Source organism: Lolium rigidum, chromosome 2 (genome assembly GCF_022539505.1).
Source record: "Lolium rigidum isolate FL_2022 chromosome 2, APGP_CSIRO_Lrig_0.1, whole genome shotgun sequence".
Classification (NCBI taxonomy): domain Eukaryota; kingdom Viridiplantae; phylum Streptophyta; class Magnoliopsida; order Poales; family Poaceae; genus Lolium; species Lolium rigidum.
In genome coordinates this window covers 222,305,873-222,326,632 of record NC_061509.1, presented here as the reverse complement: position 1 = coordinate 222,326,632, position 20,760 = coordinate 222,305,873, and the positions used below count along the sequence as shown (strand labels likewise).

Sequence of the window (20,760 nt, the reverse complement as noted above, 5' to 3'; positions counted from 1 at the left end):
CGCAGTTCAAGAGGGCGACGGCGACCTGCGCCGACTGTGCGCGGTCCACGGCGGCGCGGACGGCCTCGTAGGCGCCGTCCAGGGTGCGGGCGTGGGCCGGGAGGTCCAGGGAGGTGGCCACGGCGGCGATGCGGAAGTCGCGGGCGCACGCGCGGAGGAGAAACAGCTCTTCCTCCTCGTTCCTGGCCCGGACGTCCACCACCTTCACCTTGGATCCATCACGCACCGCCAGCGCCGGCGACATCCCCACAAAATTCCAATCTTTCGCCCACCCTACCTCACTTGCGGTTCCTTCCTCCCTACCGACACGAGCCTAAACAGGCCTGGCCCGTTTATAAGCAGGCCGTGCCGGCACCTGGGTCACAAATCACGACACACACGGTAAACAAGACGGTCCGATACATAGCCGATTAGCCCGTGGACCGTGGACCCGGTTCAGAGATCGGCCTGGTGTGTTGGCGTGACGCGGGCCTGCATGGCCCGTTTAGTGGCATGCAGACATGCCCTTGATGCGTCGAGCATGCATGCTTTTGAGCTAGCCCTCGAACCATGACCATGATGGACAACTATAGCCGGTCAGGGAATTAGGATAACTAGATTTTAAAGTGCGCCTTGGCGCACGATCCCGTGGGACTCGTGTATAGATGGAAAAGTGATAATACTTTTTCATCTTTTGTGAATCAGTCGTAAAAATATGCTACTGAACTGAGCTCTTTTATCTTTTATAAGTGACAACTACAGGGCATGATTGGTGTAGTACTGGTTTGGACAAAGTGAGATGATGCACGAAGTTAAACAAAAACGCAAAAAAAAAAAAAAGGTAGATGCCATCTTGCAAACACATGATTCAAGGCAATCTGGAGTTTTTCATAGTTTCTGCTTGATAAAAGACAAAACTAACAGCTCCCAAAATTCAGAGATACAAACAATACCAGTATAGTTCTCCAAGAATTTCAATATTCATCTAAAAAATTGCAACCATGAACTTTCTGTACAAAACCAAAGCAAGCATAATAGTAGGCTACGCTGCTGGTCAACGGAGTAACTTGAGTGGGAAGGAAGATATCCGGGATGTATCAACAATGCAATAGCAGTTGTGCAAATTCAAGTCACGGTTATACTGAGGTTCCATCTGTAAGGCAACAGCACAGATGTCTCGTTAGGTATGAAAATCATGCGAGCACACATGCTGCATTACTCTATGACTCCTAAGCCAAATAACTCTATGATCTAAGGCTGTGTCAACACAAATGCAAAGAAAACATTAGAAAGTAAAATCATGGTTGGAGCATCAGTTTTATATCCTAATAGGTTCAGGAATTCATGGCAAAGATATGACATAGGTTAACCCTCCCCAGCATGATTTTTGTCACCATTTAGGCATAGATAAAAGAATAGAACCTGCTCAAACAAATATGTTTATAAGGCAGAAATTATTGGCAAAGAAGAACCAAGATCATTACGAAACTTTGCAGGTTCTTTATAAGGCACCAAATACTGACATGATACTACTGCTAGACAGAGATAAATAATCCTAGTTCATAAATGAATTTACGTAAAAAAACATACACTCAATTAACGCAAGCTTCATAGTACTAAACTTCGCGCTCACGTGGAAGATCTCATCGTTGCTTGTGAGTCTGTAAACATGTAATAAACAGCTTAGCACAAATAAAACCTGAGGTCTATATCATAGTGCTTCTTATTGTGTATGGTACTATTCCATGAAAGTAAAATTACCCATGGCATAATCAGAAAGTTGGTATGAAAACACAATACATGACACTGATGCACTACATGGCCGATACATACAACATACGTTAGGTCAAACAAAGGACAGTTCTGTGACAATGACCATCAAAATAAACATAGCCCGCTAGTGTCCCTCCCCTTTCCAGCTCCGCCTAGATCCCCTGGTTACAGACATTAGAAAGGAAGTACCACAATATCATTTTTAAAATATAGTACTCTCCCCAATCCATAATAATTGTCATGGTTTTAGTTCAAATTTGAATAAAACCACGACACTTAGTATGGATCAAAAGGAGTTGGTTAATTTGGCATGTTATCTGATGAACATAAACGGTCGTGCTTCAAGTGTAAGAATACATGACCACTTGCAACATAGAAAAAAAACCTAATTTGTTTGCACATATCAAAATGAAACAGATCTAGTGAACAATTGAGCAAGTTCGCATAATCATTTTAAGATAAATTAAGCCACGTCAAGTTCTAGAAACTAAATATGCTAATTATCATAAGAGAAAGAACATACCATTCACCAAGATGATGAATACTAAGGCATAACGAAAGGAGTGCCTTTCATAATGAGCACTAAAGCGAGCATGTGGCAAGGACTATAAACTCTTTGATCTTGTGGCAAATCTAGCCAAGATTATAAACACTTTGATCTATGCGCTCCTTGGCTCGCAACCCTGATCTTTCGCACTGATAACAATTTTGTAATACACTTGATAATAAGCTAATTATTTCTAGGAATCAAAATGCACACTTGTCGGAAATAAACTTGCAGTAATTCAAGGCTACCAATGACTATGCTTGCATATGACTTTTCAAGCTAACACAGGATAATTAATTACTCGCAACCATCCTCAATGACCAAGCCCTTAATCATTCCCATATCAATAAATAAATGAGAGTATTTAATCATGCTTCTCTTCCAACTTATTCCCAGCAATTTAGAAATCAGTAATTCTCACTAAATTCAATGATCCTATTATAACGCATAAGTTATTTGCAAAGAAGAACCAAGTTCATTACTGAACTTTGTTAATAATCACGGAAAGAAGGTTCTTTATAAGGCACCACTAACATAGTAGTGCTAATAAATGTAAGAAAAACAATTTTGGTTATGTGAACAAACAAATACATCAGGATAGTGATGCAGGAGCATCCAAAATTCACAGGCACGTCCAGAATAGTCATATAAAGAGGACTAAAATAAGGAATGCAATGCAATCAGTGGCACCAACCATCAGAAATAAGCATCGAAAATACATAGTTTGCAGCAGGCACAATACATGCAGCAAGGAAAATGTACAATCAGACTTGAAGAACAATATAGCACCTGATTAGTTATGGATGAGAACATATTTTAAGTTTATTCTTATAAAAGGGGCATAGGCCTTATCATGTATAGATGCCAAAATAAAATTGAGTAGCGGAACATGTACATATAATCATATATCATATCTTACCTTCTTGCAATAGCAGATCATAGATATGACATCGTCAGTGAAAATTAGGAGGGCATGTTCATGGATATGTAGATGCTTAAAATCTGTCAAATGAGGAATAAATTTATCAATATAAATCCATCAAAAGTAAGATGATTCAATTGCAAAAACAAATGTGGAAAAAACAACAGATCAAAAGATTTGGCATTTTGTTTGAAATAGGAAAGTGCTTGGGGCTGTTGGAAGAACAAACATGGTGAGGACTATGCATTGCTGGGAAATTAACATGATATGAACTATATTGCTGAAAAAGCTCAAATTAGGTGGTTATTTTGAATGGTCGACCTGAATGTTACCATGGTCTGCGTTCTCTTTATTTTTTTAGAGGTGACCTAAAATAATTCTTGAAACATAACTATGAAGGATGTATCTTGAACCATCTCCATTGGCAGAACACATCTTTTTTCCCGTCAAACAAACCAACTTCCTTTAAAAATCCTATTGTAATGAAACATACAAACTAAAAAGCAATAAGCAGGGGATCTGCAGCAACGCAAACTGAAATAAAATACTGAGGTCCACCAGGTGGAACCCACGACGCTAATAGCTATCAAAGTGAAATAATATAAATGTAAACAATATTAATGTTAAACAGAGAAGTCAACTATTGGTTCTGTTTCAGCAAGAAAAGGTGAAAAATTCCAAAAAAAGGATGAAAGAAGACAAATTAATGGAGGCCAGTGCTGTGATGACCCCTGCGGTAGACAACAACCTGCAATCTTTAGCTAAAGCAGAAAATACTGAAAGAATAGCATATGATCAATTGGAAAAGGCCCAAAATGCCCTGAGCATGATCAACTCATTGCTACTACGAAGAGAGAAAGAGAGATAACACCTTGTTCTTTAGATTTTGCTCTTGGGCGGCATCGATCTGGATGTGGGGCAGTTCCTTAGCGGATCGATCTGGGTGTGGACCGCAGCACCAGCGCCCATCACGCATCAAAGTCACCCTCAACATACCTGCTTTTTATTCAGACATTCTTCTTATTGCCTCGTCGCATCCGCCTGAGCTGTGACAATGGTTTGCGCCTACAAACAATTTACATAAGACTTGCATCAGCGTAGGACATGGGAATGAACCGGACAAATGTACTATACAAAGCAGGTATGTCTAAAACTTATTCACCGAGTAAGTCAAAGACTCATTCACCGCTAAGAAAGATGAATTTCACTCAGCCCAATTATATTCATAAGCAGCTACCTACCAAAGAAACAATCGCAACAATAGCCTGCAGCAGCAACGTAGAACCTGAAACAAAAAAAAAAGCATATAGCACAATGTATCCCAAATATATGCACAAGTACACCATTAAAAAAAACCACGATCGCAAATAAAATAATATTCAGCCAGATCACCAAAAACAGTTCTGACCATGCCAAAGGAAAGCATGCTCTGCTAAACAGAAGAATTTTACCTGCTAAGTGAAGTTTAGGAGACTTAACTGAAATATATCTAGTTGTGCTAGACTAACCCAAACGTAACACTTAAATCGAAGGACAGGCCAAAGCACAACATTAAAATGTGAATATTCATATTTGAGGTAGTATAACCAACAATACTTTCACTGCTTCTTACTCAACAAATTTCAGAACTGTAAATTGGTACTCTAAAATATTAATTCAGTGTCAAGCAAGCAGGATGAATGCATATCAGTGTATAAATGGATTATGCATACATCACACATAACTTGAAGGCTAAAAGAAGGTACATGAAAATGCTAGATGAAGCTCTGGCAATTTGCAGATCAGTTTAGAAGCCTTGGCCCAACCCAAACATGGTACCAAAATCGAGCAACAGCCAAAACACAGTACTAAAATGCAAACATACATATTTTGGGCTGCATAGCAACCAATAATTCCATTGCTTCTTACCAAACGAATTTTAGTATAAAAATATTTAAGCTGAAGTCAGAAGCAAGCAGGTAAAATACATATCAACCTATCGCTCGTGTGTGCATCATATGTAATCTGAGGCAAAAAAAAGTCAAATCAAAGCACCAGATGCAGTCCAAGAAGCATTTCTGTGGTCACCCAGATGAACCGCCCGTCCATATAATTCAAACATCAATATTATTATCTTAATGTTGTCAGTTGTCGACTTAACACTTTACTTTCGAAAAAACCAAATTGGGTTCTTTTCTGTTATGTTCTTCTTTCAAAGGAGAACATCAAACATTCACTGGAATCAACTTGATCGCATAGTTAACTGAACTGCAGCTCCAAGAAATTTCAAGCAGTTAGAGAAATCCATAATCAATTGCATTTACGTACTGAACATCAATTTATTTGTAGGAGGTAAGTAATTATTGTGCTAACTTTACACCAGAAATGTGAACTTTAGTAGAGGAGAACATAACTCCAGAACATAAGTTAGCAAACAAATGGTGGACCTACTATGTATTAAATCAAGCATGTTGTCACTCGCTTACTCTGGGCCCTCCACTTGCAAGTGTCTGTGCGGCTGCCGCTGCCTCCACAGGTAGAAATCACATGCAAACATGTTCACATGAACAAAACAAGACTGATGATCTGCTCCTAACCACGTGTGTCAATATTTTGAGGCTTTGTCGGCTACATCATATCTACTCGCGCATTACAACAGCCACACATAGTGGTTTCAGTTAGTTGGTGTCCACTGACGGTAATAAGATATTCGGTGATGTTTTCAACCACAACAAACAGACAGCAGTGCAAAGAAAATATCCCCCCACTCCGCCTTAGCATACCTTTCCCTCGAAGCATCCTGAAAAACTGTGTGTAAAATCTGGATGCCAGACAACTACATAAATGTTATTACTGAACCTAGGCCCTGATAATTCAATCTGTGGTAGTGTTTGTTTTGCAAATAAAATCGACCTGAGGATGAAGATGAATGTTCAGTCAGTGAGAAATCAGTCAATTAAAATCCTCTGCTTTATTGTAGACCAATTTGGCACATGATTCAAGCGATTAAGATGAACCAAACGTTTCAATTTCAGGCATTTGAATGGCCAACTCGGTTCCCAGCCCCAGCACCAGCACGTGCAGAGGACCGTTTTCTATCTGAAAAAGTGAGACGAAATTTGACTCGATTGCTACTCCATATATCCACATAAAAAAACATAATTCTCCTATCTAGAGGCGCCTCAATATCCTCCCTCCTACGATTTTATAATCACATCTGACGTCCTATGGTCTCGCAGTTCAATGGGCAGAATCAATTCCAACAAGAATTTGCTAGTAACAAAGAAAAAAAATTCAATCTGAAGGCAGCTGACCTTAATGTAGTCCCAGAGGAAGCAGGACGGCATGATGAGTGGCGGGCGCACGAATGTGAGCCTGACGAGGCGCCGCACCTCGTCCGGCCGCCGCGGCACCAGCAGCGCTGCTGGCGATGTGCAGCGGTTGGTCGGGCTTGGCCGCGTAGGGGAGAGCAAGGGACGAGGTGTTGGCGAGACCGGCCGCTCGGGAGAGGATGCACATCGCAAAGGGCGCACGGGGAAGAGAGAATAGCCACAATTCCCCCTCGCGCTTGCCAGGGCCGGTCGCCGCCGACTTCCCCCTCGCGCTGGGCGACCGCATCGGCGGCAAGTGCTCCACGGGCGGCTTGACGAAGACAAGATGGAGTGCGGCGCGAGGTGGCGGCGCGAGGTGGAGGCGCGAGGTGGCAGAGCTCGGCGTTGCGGCGGCCGTGGTCCGTGCACCTCCTGCCGGAGCTGGAGAGGAGGCGACGAATCGGCGGTCGTCTCGATGCGGCGGCCGGCGCTCGTGCGGTTCCCCGCGCCGAACTCCCGGCGGCGGGGCTGGGGGTCCGCGAGGCGGCGGCGCGGCTAGGGGATCCGTGAGGGGAGGCGGTGGCGGGGGCGGCATGGGCCGGGGGCGCGAGGCGGAGGCGGAGGGGAGAAGAACGAGCGAAGGGATTGGCCAGGGTTGCGTGCTCTCTCCCCTATTTGCGCCGGGCCGGGCGGGCTTTTTACCGACCCATGGATAAAATGCGGGTTCGCGCGAGGGCCTCGCGCCCTGGATGGAATGGCTGGTCGAGATCGCGCCACGTCAGCTCGATCGGACGGCCCAAAATCCAAACGTCTGTGAGAGCCCCATGGGGGTGCAGCAATCATACCGTGAGATATTTGTCTTTTGGGAATTAGACGCCAACCTCTCCTTTTGCACCAATTGAATTTGTTGGTGAGAAAAATCAGTAATCTCTAACAAGAAACTGACCCCACTGAAGGTCCTATGGGCATCCATGCTCATCGCTTGTCGTAAGGAGGAACGAAAAATATCGTTACTCATCACTTGTCACAATGAAAAGGGAAATGAGGATGAAAATGGGACAGGGAGAGGACACCAGAGTGGATGTTGTCAAAATTCAAAATCTTTTGAACCGTTTGTTTAGATTACAAACGTTTCTTTTAACCTTTTCCAATCTTTTTTTGCCGTTACGTTCCTTGCATCGAGATCTTCGAAAACTAGTTCCCATAGCAATATGTTTTGATGATTTATTTGTACTTTCAAAATTAGTATGCTTGTACCTGAAAGTATAGACACACTGCACTTCCAAGTACATCCTATACTTGTACTCGCCCTGCAAAATAGAAGTATATTTGTACTCTCAATTACAAAGAAGTTGTACTTGCAAATACGTGTGTGATGTTGTTGTAAAACTCGTCGGTCGTCCTAGTGTCTTGTACTTTGAGAACTATTATGCTTATACTTGAAAATACTAGGGTGTTGTAGTTATAAAACTAGTAACTTGTACTTGAAAATACAAATTGTACATTTTTTTACCTGATTACCAAATGTACTTGAACATGCAAACGCCACATTATTCTCAGCTCTGGAAACCATAATTAGCAAAAGAATAACACGAAAAAAACAGAAAAGTTAATAAAAACTATTTGTTTGTTCCCCGTGCTAAAGGGCTAACCGAATGTGAGCGCCTGCATAAGTGGAATCGAATCCATCCATGGAAAGCAAATAGGGATTGCTTGACGGGAGCCCATATTCATCGCTCCTTAGCTTGTGGAAGTGGTGCATGCACGGTGCGCCTCCCTCCTAGACCACTCCCAAGAAGGCCCAGTAATAGCTATATTTATTTTATTGTGATTCTTTTCCTCCCGTGGTCTCTTCTCTCAGCCGCCGCCTTAACCCTAGCCACCTCCAGTTCATCCTCCTCCATAGATTGGTTCCCCCTCCTCCGGTCGGCTTCGCCGGCGTCACGAGGAGTGGGGAACCCGATCTATGCGTGGAGTTTCGAATAAAAGTATTGTTTTCATTAGATTATGTTAGGATTTTGGTAGCCGTCTTCTTGTTGGTTTCCCCTCAATGGAGATGGCATCGTCTGCACTAAGTGATCTTCGGCCTTTCGTTCGGCGACGAGATCTTCTTCCCGGCATCAATGGTGGTGTTGAACAATCACAATTTTCTAGGTATGGTTCTTCGGATCTTCCTTCGCCAGATCGATTTTGGATCTTTTGTCGTTGTTGCCGCGAGGAGGATTATCCTCGCAGTTTTTGTCCCAGCTGCTACGTCCTCGGCAATGGTGATTCGTACTCTCGGCTCTCCATCGACGACGATAAAGCTAGTTGGTTATTCTTCCCTGATATAATGGTGTTGGTACTCTTGCCGATGTTGTATGACTGCTTTAATGGTTGCGTGCGTGCACGCAGCCTTGACATTGCGGCTCAAAAAATTATGGGAGAACTTTCGTCGGTATCTACAGGTCTATGGTTCGTTATTTATCTTTGGCTGCCTTCAGAAGAGTACAAGATTGTGTTCTGGAAGAAGAAAGAAATTGAAGACCTCGAAGATTTGTTACTATCTTTTAGACTTTATTTTGTAATCGTTGGAATCAGTTCAAGTATCTCTACCATGTACTATTTGTTGCTATGAATATATGTGGTATTGATTGTAAAAAAAGGTATATTTATTTTTTCTCAAATTCCTAACATTTTTAAAACCAAAGTTATTTTAAATCTGAACAAATTTTAATTCATTTTTTAATTTGACCAACATGTAAATCTAAAAAAAATTAAACTGAACAAAATTTTAATATAACATTAATTTAAATATATTTTAAATCTGAATATTTTAAAAAATTGTAAATCTCACAAAAACCAATGTAATCCCCATAAACAAACAAAAAAATACTGCCAAACCAGAAAAAACTTAGAAAAAAGAAAAATACTGAAACAAAATAGGTTTAGATCAGCTGAAGTGCACTCATCGCGACACTGACATCGTACACCAAAGTGCAGTGTGAGTGAGAACTACCCGTGGTAAATGTTTCCCGGCCATGTGGGCTGTCTCGTTTCGTTCTGAGGCTACCTTGATCGAGGGCACATGATGGGTGGTCCTGATTGACGTTTGACGAGTATGGGAGCGCGTCGACCCACGCAGCAACAAGGCCCATCGTCTCCGTCCTTTGAGCCTCGCAGTCCCACCCTTCTCGACCACATCCCACCGGCTGGTCTTCCGCTGCCCGAGACACCTCTCTCAACACACCTTCCCATGTCGTTGCACCCTCCTGCATCACAAACCGTAAGACCGTACCGAGTGCCGACAACCTTGAGGACCCTGTACCCGATCCCCCGAAGCCAAGTTTCTTCTTCTCCGGCGTGTTCGGCCGTGTCCACATCGTCTTCTTCATCGCCGGTGACCACCACACCTCTTTGTCATCTTTGGCCGCGCGAACGGGCCGCGGTCCAAGTCGCTTCCCACGCGAGCGTCGACGCGCTAATGGACGCATGAAGTGTCAAATAGGAATTGATGCACATGCCTATTGCCATTTCGAAAATTGCCATGCACAATACTACATGTGCACCGTCAAAAAACAGTTGGAGGAAAAGTTTTGAAAATTGCCCGAGACATGAAAGTAGCTAGATACTAGCCATGTGGGCTAAAGACACTGTTGTGCTATGTTAGGGCATCGGCAGCTTCACAGTTGCTCCACTGGTCTAGTACATTTTGGGTCGATGTGATCGAGCCTCGTCGTTGGATCTCCCCCACGACCATGTGACTAAAGATCTCTCTTCTCAGCACAAAAACCTTTGATGGAACTTTTCTTCGGAGCAATTTAATGGAACAAAAGGTTTTTCCTGTATTAGAGTGGACAACTGAAGCAGAAACAAATGGACTAAGTAAGATTTCAATGGGCCGAGCTGGTAGTTTCAGCCCTTGGCTTGGTGATTCAAGTCATTCCTGGGGGGAGATTTTACAGTGTGTCACACTTTTTTTTGCACTTCTCGATGACATAGCAAGCGTCATGTTACAGTATTACGCATTTCATTCAGGGGACTGTATCACAGTAGATCGCAGAAAGCTAAGTAAACACGAGCTTAGACGCGGTGACAGATTCCAGCACCAAACAATGCTCGTCTCGCAAGCCACCACTCGCCATAAAACCAAGGCACCCACGGTTCAGTTCGCTCCCTGGCAGAAACACTCCTCGCCCAGTTTCATCGACCCCCTCTGCCCTATCCATCGAGACGCTGCACGCTCTCACAACAATGTCGCTCCCCGGCGCCAACTCCTTGGCCGTGCTCCTCCTCCTCGTCCTCTCCACATGGCCGACGTGCCCCGCCGCCCACAACATCACGGCCATCCTCGCGGCGCGCCATGACATGGCCGAGTTCAGCCGCCTGCTCACGTCCACGGGCCTTGCGGACGACATCAACGAGCGCAACACCATCACGGTCCTCGCCGTGGACGACGCCGGCATGGCGGCGCTGAGGGCGCGGCACCTCCCGCGGGAGGCGCTCCGGCACGTGCTCTCCCTCCACGTCCTCGTCGACTACTACGACCGCGCCAAGCTGCACCGCCTCCCCGGCGGCTCCGCGGACGTGTCCACCCTGTTCCAGGCCTCCGGGGACGCGCCCGGGAGCGCCGGCATGGTGGAGATCTCCGAGCGCCGCGGCGGGAGCGTCGCCTTCGTGCCCCAGGAGGACGGCGACCACGACGCGCACGCGCCCGCCGTGCTCTTCGTCAGGTCCGTGCACGAGGCGCCCTACAACATCTCCGTGCTGCAGGTGGGCGCCGTCATGTCGTCCCCCGCCGCCGAGGCCCCCTCGTCGCCCGAGTCCTCACCAAGGCACAAGGCTACCGACGTGGCGCACAAGAACGGCACGAGGCCAGGTGACGATGCCGCTGCTGACGCGCCTTCGCGGGGTGGGGATGGAGAAGGAGATGGAGATCGCGCGGACGGAGGAGGAGATCGTGCGAAGAAGAATGGCGCGATCGGCACGGCTCCGGGCTGGCTATCCTTCGCTTGGGCGTTCCTGCTGGCGATCAAGATTATCGTGGTGCTCGTTTGAAGGTTATAAACATTGCGACTGTTTTGTGAATTGCTGTGTTTGAGTTCGTCGGTCTTGTTCTTTGTCAGACTGTCAGTACTATTGGGGATTCAGTGAGTGCTTTGGTTAGCTAGGGTGTTGGATAGTCTTTATAATTTCATTATATTCTCAAGAGAGGTTTGCAGGTCAGTTTCATGATTCATCTACTGTTTCTAGTCGTCCAGACTCCAAATCTGGTGATGTTATATGAGAAGGCCCATCGAAATACATCTCCGTAGCTACTGTCTGATAAATCTTCAGAATGTATGCTCTGATATGCATTGGCCGCATACATAAAAGCCTATGCTGGAGTTTTGCAAGCTGCAATTCCATCCGGTCTTGTAAATGGTTTCGTTTTAGCTTGTGAAATATTATTTGGATTGGAAAACTGAAATAATAGGTTAATTTGTCTAGAAAGTATTTTAACATTCCTTAAAATCTAATTAAAAATTACAATACTAAAGTTGTCACTCAAACTTCTATTTTGAAAACCGAGTGGATTCATACTCCCTCCGTTTCATACTCATTTTCTTGCTCATATTTAAGCTAAAACCACGGCACAAATTATGAAACGGATGGAGTATTTGCTGCTTGCTAGGCAGTTCGAAAAGAAAATTGAGTAATAAAGCAGATTGTCATGGGCAATAAGGTCTTCAATGCGAGTATGCCAGTATATATCCTAATGTAACTTGTCTTAACTTTGTCTAAATTTAAATGTATATATGTCTATATATACATCTAAATTTGAATAAAGATAAAATACATACGGAGTACTATTAGCTCCCAACTGAACAAAATACATATCGACATGATGTACACTGTCAGTGCAGTGCAGTACAGTGCAGTGCAGCACACACGTACCGCGCCATTATTTGCAGCTCAGCGCGAAATCTACCGGTTAGCTAGCTTTGCCCGGATCAGGCCGACAGCCTTTGCCGCTGTCCGCCGTTGCCCTCTTTGCCTCCCAAGCATAGTTAGCATCTTTGGGCATAGGCGAGCACATGCACGCCTCGTGGCTGCGAGAGTGGAGTACGATCCATTCCAAACCAACGTGATCGTCTCGAGCCATGTGTGCTGTTTACACATCGATTGGGCAAAGCTGAGCTCTGGACGAACGGTGAGGCGAAGGCCGGTAATTCTGAGCTGTCGAGTGAAAAGTGAAAACTCGCATTTGTTTAAGCCTCTGAAAACACGAGTTTAATTTAAACTAAAACAGCGATAAGAATTACGATATCGAAGAAGTGTAGGTTGCAACAGTTTATGCTTGGCCGAGGTTAAGTTGCTTTCATGTGCTTCGGCAGCCAGATCGTTAAGGCTGCTGCAATCGCATCGATCAGGGTCTAGATTTGCTTGCCTGGTACGTCTTGGATCTCGCCAAAAGGATTGCACTGCCCTTACCTGCACGAGCTGTACACAGAAGGCGCTTTGTCGAAAGGTTCATGCGCCCGTAGCCGTGTAGGAACAGTAAAGAGAAAGGAGACGACTGGAGACTGGTGGTGAAAGACTTGAAAGTGAAACAAAGAGGTTTCTGCTGCAACAACGGAGTGAGCTGGACTGACTCGGCATGCCTGCGGCTGCGTGCATGTGTCGGCTGTCTGCGCGTACAAGGAAAGATCGGGAGCGTAATCAGGGAAGGGTGGCGATCTACGGATGCACGCTAGCTCTTTAATTAGCTTTGCATTGCATGCCTGTTCGATCGACTTCTCGTCCGGTCCGGCGGCCGGCGACGAGCTCATGTGCATCCGATGGATATGCATGTGCGGCGTTGAGCAGGCAGGTTAACATGGCTTATCTGGCAGTGGGTCTAGCGCTCCCCCCTCTCTCTCCCTCGCGTGGCCCCTCCAGGCGACCGGGGGGAAACCCTAAATCGAGCGCCACCGCCACCTCCCCTCAACCTCCCTCCCCTTCTCGTCGCCCCTGGAGACGGCCGCCGGCAAGGCCGTGCGGCGCCGGTGGCGGGGAGCTGTTCTCATGCCCCCACGCGCGGCTGAAGGGAGGAAGGCGGCCGGGTGGTGGGGGGTGGCCTTCACCCGGGGACTCGGTGCTGGTCCTCCTCCCCTCTCTCCCCTCTCCGGCCCGGCCTCGCCGGCGCCTGGGAGTGGTGGCTGGTGGCCGGGCTGTGCGCCACGAACCGGGTGGAATCCATGGATGCAGGCGGCGGCCTTGGGCGCGCGGTGGGGCGTCGCCGACCTAGCGGCGGGTGGCGGCGCCGGTGCTGCGATCTGCGTTCTTCGGCCGTGTGGACGGCGAAGGGGCGGCGGGCGCAAGCCTGGTGCGGAGGTCGCCCCGTCGGGCCTCCGGCATCAGATCTGGACATGAGCTCTTCCTCCCTGTGGTGCTCCTCCCATCTCCCTGGCCCCAGATCCTCCGGCGGTTTGGTGAGGTTGGTCGGCGGTGGGATCTGAACCGGGGGAAACCCTTGGCTGACGGTGGCGGCCACGAGGTCGACGACGCTGGCGACGGCGCCATGCTCCTTCTTGAAGGTGACATCGAGGTTGTATCCCCTCCCTCCCCTGCTCTGCTTATCTCGGGTGAAAGCCCAAAACTTCTGTTTGGACTGCGGCGGCGCTCTGGCGTCGTTCCCTCGATGGAGGCGCTGGTCGGACATAGCGGATATGGGTGGACGAGCTCGGCGGCGGTTGGTAGGCTTTGTCTGTGCCTGCTCCTGGCAGCTTGGTCTAGTGTGTTGTGGTGTGGACTGCGGGTGGCGGTGATGTGCGTGGGTGGCGGCGCGGCGAGGCGAGTGCTTGGAGTCCTCCTCCCCAGCAGTGACCTCCGATATCCATGCGTGCTCAGGGAGAGTGGTCTACCTCTGACATGTCCGACGCCTTTCGATCCGGGGCGAGAAAGCAGGGGGCTTTCTGCGGAGGTAGAAGCGGATGGTGCTTGGGTGTGTGCTTGGCCTCTGGAGGTTGACTAGGGCGTGAGCTCTCAGTGGCGGTCCTCTTCACCAGCTTCGGCGCCTCTTCAGACGGATCGCAAGGCCGGACAACGGACACGAAGGTCAAGCTGTGTTTCTTTTCATTCTTGTATGCTTGTTGTTTTTCGTCTCCTGTTAGCTGTTCTTCAGCACCATGTAACAACTTGCCGGCAACGGTCTTATTAATTTAAGGTGGGGCAACGGCCTTCTATTTAAAAAAACATGGCTTATCTCTATGTACTAGTAAAATTACTGTGTGTTGCCACGGATAACAACATGGTAATCTAATAAAAAGATAGTTAACATACAAACATATAACAATGTGGGTAAACAAATCAAAAGATTGTTAACATACAAGTTTCACATCGTGCACCTGTGTCATTGTTTTTATAACATGGAGTCATGCACTTATGGCATGAGACGAAGCAGGGGAGTGGGGGCCTCGGAAGTAAGAAAACAAAGGGAAACAGGGGAATCAGTCTATCTAGTGGGCTTTATCGTTTTTGTGAGTTTACACTTCAGATCTGTCAGTGTGAGTAGCAGACGCGGAATGATCCGTGACGAGCCGCGCCACAACTTCTGAGAAAATATGAGCCGATGCACGATCAAATGTGTAATGAATAAGGAGAACTTAATCTTCTAAAACTTCTTCAGATAATATGAGCCCATACACAATGCAATGTGTAATGAATAAAGAGAACTTTTTTTTTTGTTACAAGCATCCTGGACGACAAGTATCTATCTTCACCAGAGGCTATACCCACACTGACAGCGGATGACGTTTCGTGTGCGACACGTTGACGATTTCTGGCGCCGCCACGCGACCCTCACCGCTTGCCAGAGAGTTCTACTCCGGCGACGCCCACCGTGAGGAGATTGATGTCCATATTCTTCATCGATGGAGCTCGAAGGCGTGGTTCCGTGGTGCAGAAAGGGCGCGAGGAGATCCTCTTGTTGGATGAGGCATGAGTGGAGATCGAGCGAACTCTGTGCACTCGTTGGCTCGGGAATGGAGTGCATCTAAGATTCCCAAACTCTCGCGTGCAGGTTGGACCAGAGCTGTTTGACCTTGAGCGGGCATCAATGGCGGATCGAGCAGCTGGTCTATATCGAAAACCGTCATATGTACGCTTGGGCGATGCGGTTTGTTCGTCGCTCCGATCTAGGTTAACCCAGCCCAGGTCCATGGCGGATTTCGCAGGTGGCCAAAATCCAGATGGCAGGCCGCAGCCCAATATTGTTCATACAGGGCCGCCCCATGGTAACTTAGCTTTCGCCGTGCGGGAATATCACCACAAACTCTACCATACCAAACCCTAGATCGCAAGCGACATGCGACGTCGCTTTCGTGAGATCGTCTCCGCCCCTAGATCCCCTTCACCACCGGAGATTTCGCCTCAGATCTAGCAGGGTTCCTCACTGTTCATGTTTAACAAGTCAGTTATTACTATGTTTGTGTTGATATATGTTGATGACATCATAGTAACAAGCTCTTCTGATCATGCCATCTCTGGTTTACTTCGTGATCTCAATAGGAATTTTGCTATCAAGGATTTAGGTGATTTACATTATTTTCTCGGTATTGAGGTTACAAAGATACATAACGGTTTGCTCTTGACACATGAAATTATGCTACAAATTTGCTTCAGAGAGTCAGCATGCATGGGTCGGCACCTACACCCCTGTCCTCCACTCTTACAGCTGGTACACCTCTAAGTCCTGATGACAGTACTTGGTATAGGAGCATTGTTGGAGGCCTGCAGTATTTGACTTTGACACAACCAGACTTATCATTCTCTGTTAATAAGGTTTGTGAGTATCTTCATGCCCCAACTACAGAACATTGGACAACTGCTAAACATATTCTTAGATATGTGAAAGATTCTCTGAACACTGGGTTTACTTTTGTGAAGTCTTCATCCATATTTTTTAGTGCTTTTTCAGATGCAGACTGGGTAGACTCTCTTGATGATAGAAGGTCCATAGGGGGGTTTGTCGTATTTATTGGAGCAAATTTGGTCTCCTAGTGTGCCAGAAAACAAGCTACAATATCTAGATCAAGTATTGAAGCTGAATACATAGCAAATGTTGCAGCATAAGTAATATGGGTTGAAGCTCTTCTTGGTGAACTTGGAGTAAAATTGAAGGAAAACCCGTGTCTATAGTATGAAAACTTGGGTGCTACCTATTTATCCGGAAATCCAGTTATTGAGATTGATTTTCACATTGTCAGAGAAAGAGTTGCATGCTAGATATTAAGTTTGTGTCAAATTAAATATAGGTTTTAGGAGGACTTTGAATGGCAACAAATGGGATAGATGGACGCACCTTTTGCATAGACTCATATTGGTTCAGTTAACCGATAGTGAGGATTCATTCAAATGGAAGTTAAATACATCTGGCGTTTTTTCGGTTAAATCTATGTATATGGACTTGCTTAATGGCCATACTGTTTTCCTAAAGAAATATATTTGGAAGATGAAAGTTCCTCTAAAGATAAAGATCTTCATGTGGTTTCTTCATAAAAAAAATGATTCTTACAAAAGATAACTTTGCTAAACGTAATTGGCAGGGATGTGTTAAATGTTGTTTTTGTGATCAAGATGAGACAATACAACACCTTTTTATTTCATGCCCTTTTACTAAGATGATTTGGAGGATTATTTATATGGCTTTTAATATACCCCACCCTCGAATATTACAAATATGTTTGGCAATTGGTTAAATGGGGTTGCAAAAAAAGACAAAGTCCATATTAGAGTTGGTGTGTGCGCTTTGCTTTGGACAATTTGGAATGTACGTAATGATTATATCTTTAATAGAAAAAGTTTTCCATCATTTTTGTAGGTTGTCCCTTTGGCTACACATTGGATCCATATGTGGTCCTATCTTCAGCCGGCGGAGGAGCGCCAGGCTATGGATATTGGGTGCAACCGACTGGCAACGGTAGCACGGGATTTCTACAACCGGTGCCGCTGGTGTGCTGATCGTTGTTTGACATGATGATGCAAAGGCGCTTCATGTTACTGCTTTTTAGATGGCTTATCTTTGTTCAGACTCTTTGTGATCCTTGAACTGTAATAAGTTCGTGTAGCTGCGGATTGTATTTGCTAAACTATTTATTTTAATAAAAAAGCTGTATGCATCAATTGATGCAGAAGCTGGGGCTACCCCATTTCGAAAAAAAAGCAAAGATCAAATTGCAGATGGATTTACAAAAGCACTTCCAGTCAAGAAATTAGAGGAGTTTAAGCGCACGTAACCGTTGTACGTTCCAAGCCAGATTTCAACAATAATAACAACATAGAATAACCAGTTCTGATAACCAGTTCATTCACAAGTCTGATATAAATGCATTAATTCAATTCATTTAGCCATATAAATCCCCCAAATGTTCCCTCTATACTGCAAACACGGCCAATCATTAGTAAATACACAACCAAATTTATGTTTGCATCTAAATTGCATGCACTTTGAGTCCCAAAATGATAAGCTTATTGGTCCGAAACTATGCAATTTACATTTTAATTTTCTTCAGTGAAGTGAAAATATGTAATTTGTTGGTATGTAGCAAGGTCACAAAATGATTAAAAAATAGGTCAATTGTAACATAATGTATGCATGTATGACATTCGAGTCCGCAGATACGTACCTTGACCAAATGGTTTTGTTTAGCTTTAAATCAGGGCAGTGAAGTAACGTCCTTCACTGAACTGAAACTGTGTAATCTGGTAGTATGTACTCTGTAGCATTACAAGTGGAGGGGGAGCAAGGTCCCAAAGGCCAAAATGATAAAATATTTAACTTCCTCGCACTTGATCACCTAGCATCATAAAATAGTAAATAGAAAACAAATAACTCTTCTTAAATACACCAAGAACCCTTGCCAAGATGAGTTTGGTTCAGAACCTCGGGCCTGAAGTACTTCCTCACCTGCATACACACGCATCACACAAAATTCAGTACTACGTTGCAGATCAAGGTGGCTCCAAGCATAATTGGTACTATAACCGTGGTCTTTGAAGGGTAACATAATTGATTCATACCTCTTGCATGGAAAGCTCACGCGCGACCCTCATGGAGTTCGTGTCCAGCATGCTAGCGAGGAGGTGCTCGAAAGCCGAGGTTGAAGGTACAAAACACACTAAGGCACAACAGCAGCACACACAAGTAGGAGCAGTACATGATCAACACTCCTTCAACCTTGTCTCCCTCTAACCTGCCCACCTCCCCTCATGTAGTTTGGCAACCGACCCTATTCATTCCTTGCAAGATGGCGCAATAGCAATGGGGTCAACGAGTCTGGCCATCCCCGTCCTATACTGCTTGAATCTGGCCAAAGCTGGCTCGAACAGAGACACTGGAGATCGACATCAATATCTACAGCGGGAGCGGATGCGCGACTCCTCGTCCTCGACTTGGTGGCTGTGGCAAGTGGCCTGGCCCCAGAGCTGGCCAAGGAGAGCATACAAAAGGCAGTCCTCTATAGCTCAAGTGATATCAAGATATAAGCATTTCAAGAACGATGGCTATCACAAGGAAAGTAAACTCGGGTATTGAGATAACCGAGGCACGCAGAGACAAAGATGTACTCCCGTGTTCCCACACACAAGGTGAGGTACGTCACGTTGGAGAGATGTGGGCTACCACGAAGGTCTCCCGAATGCCACGAAGGTTCACCTTATTCTCCAAGCCAATACCAAAGAGGACAAAAGCCTTTCCCTTACGGCTAGCTTTTTGTTCACTCTGAAGATGGCAAGCTCCACAACCATTAAACAAACTCCACGAAGGAGAAGCCCGTGCCTCTTCACAATCTTCCACGGAGAGGTCACCGGAGCACCAACTGCCAAGCCAACTAGGAGGCCACCCCTCCAAGAGTAACAAGTTCACGGTCTCTCACTCGAACTAATTGTAATGGAGAGCTCAATACTTATGCAAGGATGCAAAAGCAAGAACACCAAAGGTGTTCAAATCCCTCACACTCAAATCCCACCAAAGCAACAAGTGCTAGGGAGGAATTAGAGAAGAAGAACAAAGGAGGAAATCAACAAATTACTTCAAAATCTAGATCCCAAGAGTTCGCCTCACAAAGAGGAGGAATGGATTGTTGGAGTTGTAGATCTAGATCTCCTCTTTCAAATCCCTCAAGAATATGCAAGAATCATCGGAGGGATGGAGAGGTAGCAAGCTTTTGAGGTTCAACAATGGAGTAGGGGAGAGAGAGCAAATAGAATGGTTGACCTTACCTCCTCAAGGATGAAGAAGGGATATGTGTAGTCCAAGGAGAAAAACTAGCCGTTTGGGGGCAGAGTTGGGCCACCCAGCATAGGACTCGACAGGGCCGAGCTGGAGACCGGACCACCCGGCAAGAGACCCGACAGGCCAGGCCAGAGGCTGGGCTGCCCGACATCAACACCTAGTATGTCGGGTTACCCGGCAGTAGCATCGGGTCCTACCGGGCTCTATGCCGAGTTTCCCGACTATGCTCAAATGACCATTTTTCTCCAAGGACTAAAAGCTCTTCTCATGTAGTTCCCGAACTCCGCTTGAGACGAAACTAATTTTGTTGGAAAGATAACGATGAATAGAACCCCCAACAAAATATTAAGAGAGGGATAGAACCCCAACAAACTGAAAATATATAGACTCCTCACATAATATTTTTACATGATTTTAGAGAGGGAGCCTCCCATCGTCAAGAAATGGTAAAGACGTCCAAACTAAAAAATGCAATGGAAGATGCATACGGATTCCGTTTTCGATGAACTTGGGCTTGTTGAAAAGCTAGAAACAAGCCCAAGAACCCCACATAGAGAAATACCTAGGAGCAACAAGAATATAGGGATGCAAAGGATGCAAATTATTGAGCTCCCTAAGAAGATGCGATCAAGTTACTCAACAGAATTCCCCGCTTGATAGTGTGGCTATCTATCCTATAACCGGCCGGTCTCCCAACAACCACCTTGAGACCGGTAAAAGGAAAACTTAGCATCACCATACCTTTGTCTTGCACATCCTACTTGATCTTGATGACAACGCTTCGAGCTCCCTCAAGCCGGAATGCCTCACTTGATCATTGTTGCTTCGTGAAGACTCACAATTGCTCCCACATACACCATGATGGGATAGCTTCACTGAGGCACATCTTCACATGTCCATTATCACGAAATAGACCGCAAGCTTCAAGCATGATATCTTCGATATGATCATCTTGAACTTGCCCTTCTCAACCTTGATGACTGATACGTCTCCAACGTATCGATAATTTCTTGTG

General features: G+C 45.7%; 1 protein-coding gene and 1 long non-coding RNA gene across 2 annotated transcripts; one reads left to right on the top strand and one right to left on the bottom strand.

Moving 5' to 3' along the window:
• Positions 1-846: 846 nt before the first annotated feature.
• Positions 847-5,234, bottom strand: LOC124693029. The gene is made up of 5 exons (XR_006999831.1): positions 4,463-5,234; positions 4,218-4,286; positions 3,219-3,301; positions 1,570-1,640; positions 847-1,132 (listed from the first exon to the last, which is right to left on the bottom strand). It is a non-coding gene; the product is annotated as an uncharacterized LOC124693029 (long non-coding RNA).
• A 5,510-nt stretch (positions 5,235-10,744) lies between these two features.
• On the top strand, positions 10,745-11,548 carry LOC124690586 (fasciclin-like arabinogalactan protein 2). Its single transcript, XM_047223952.1, has one exon. The coding sequence runs from the start codon at positions 10,745-10,747 to the stop codon at positions 11,546-11,548; it is 804 nt and encodes a 267-aa protein (XP_047079908.1).
• The last annotated feature ends 9,212 nt before the right edge of the window (positions 11,549-20,760 follow it).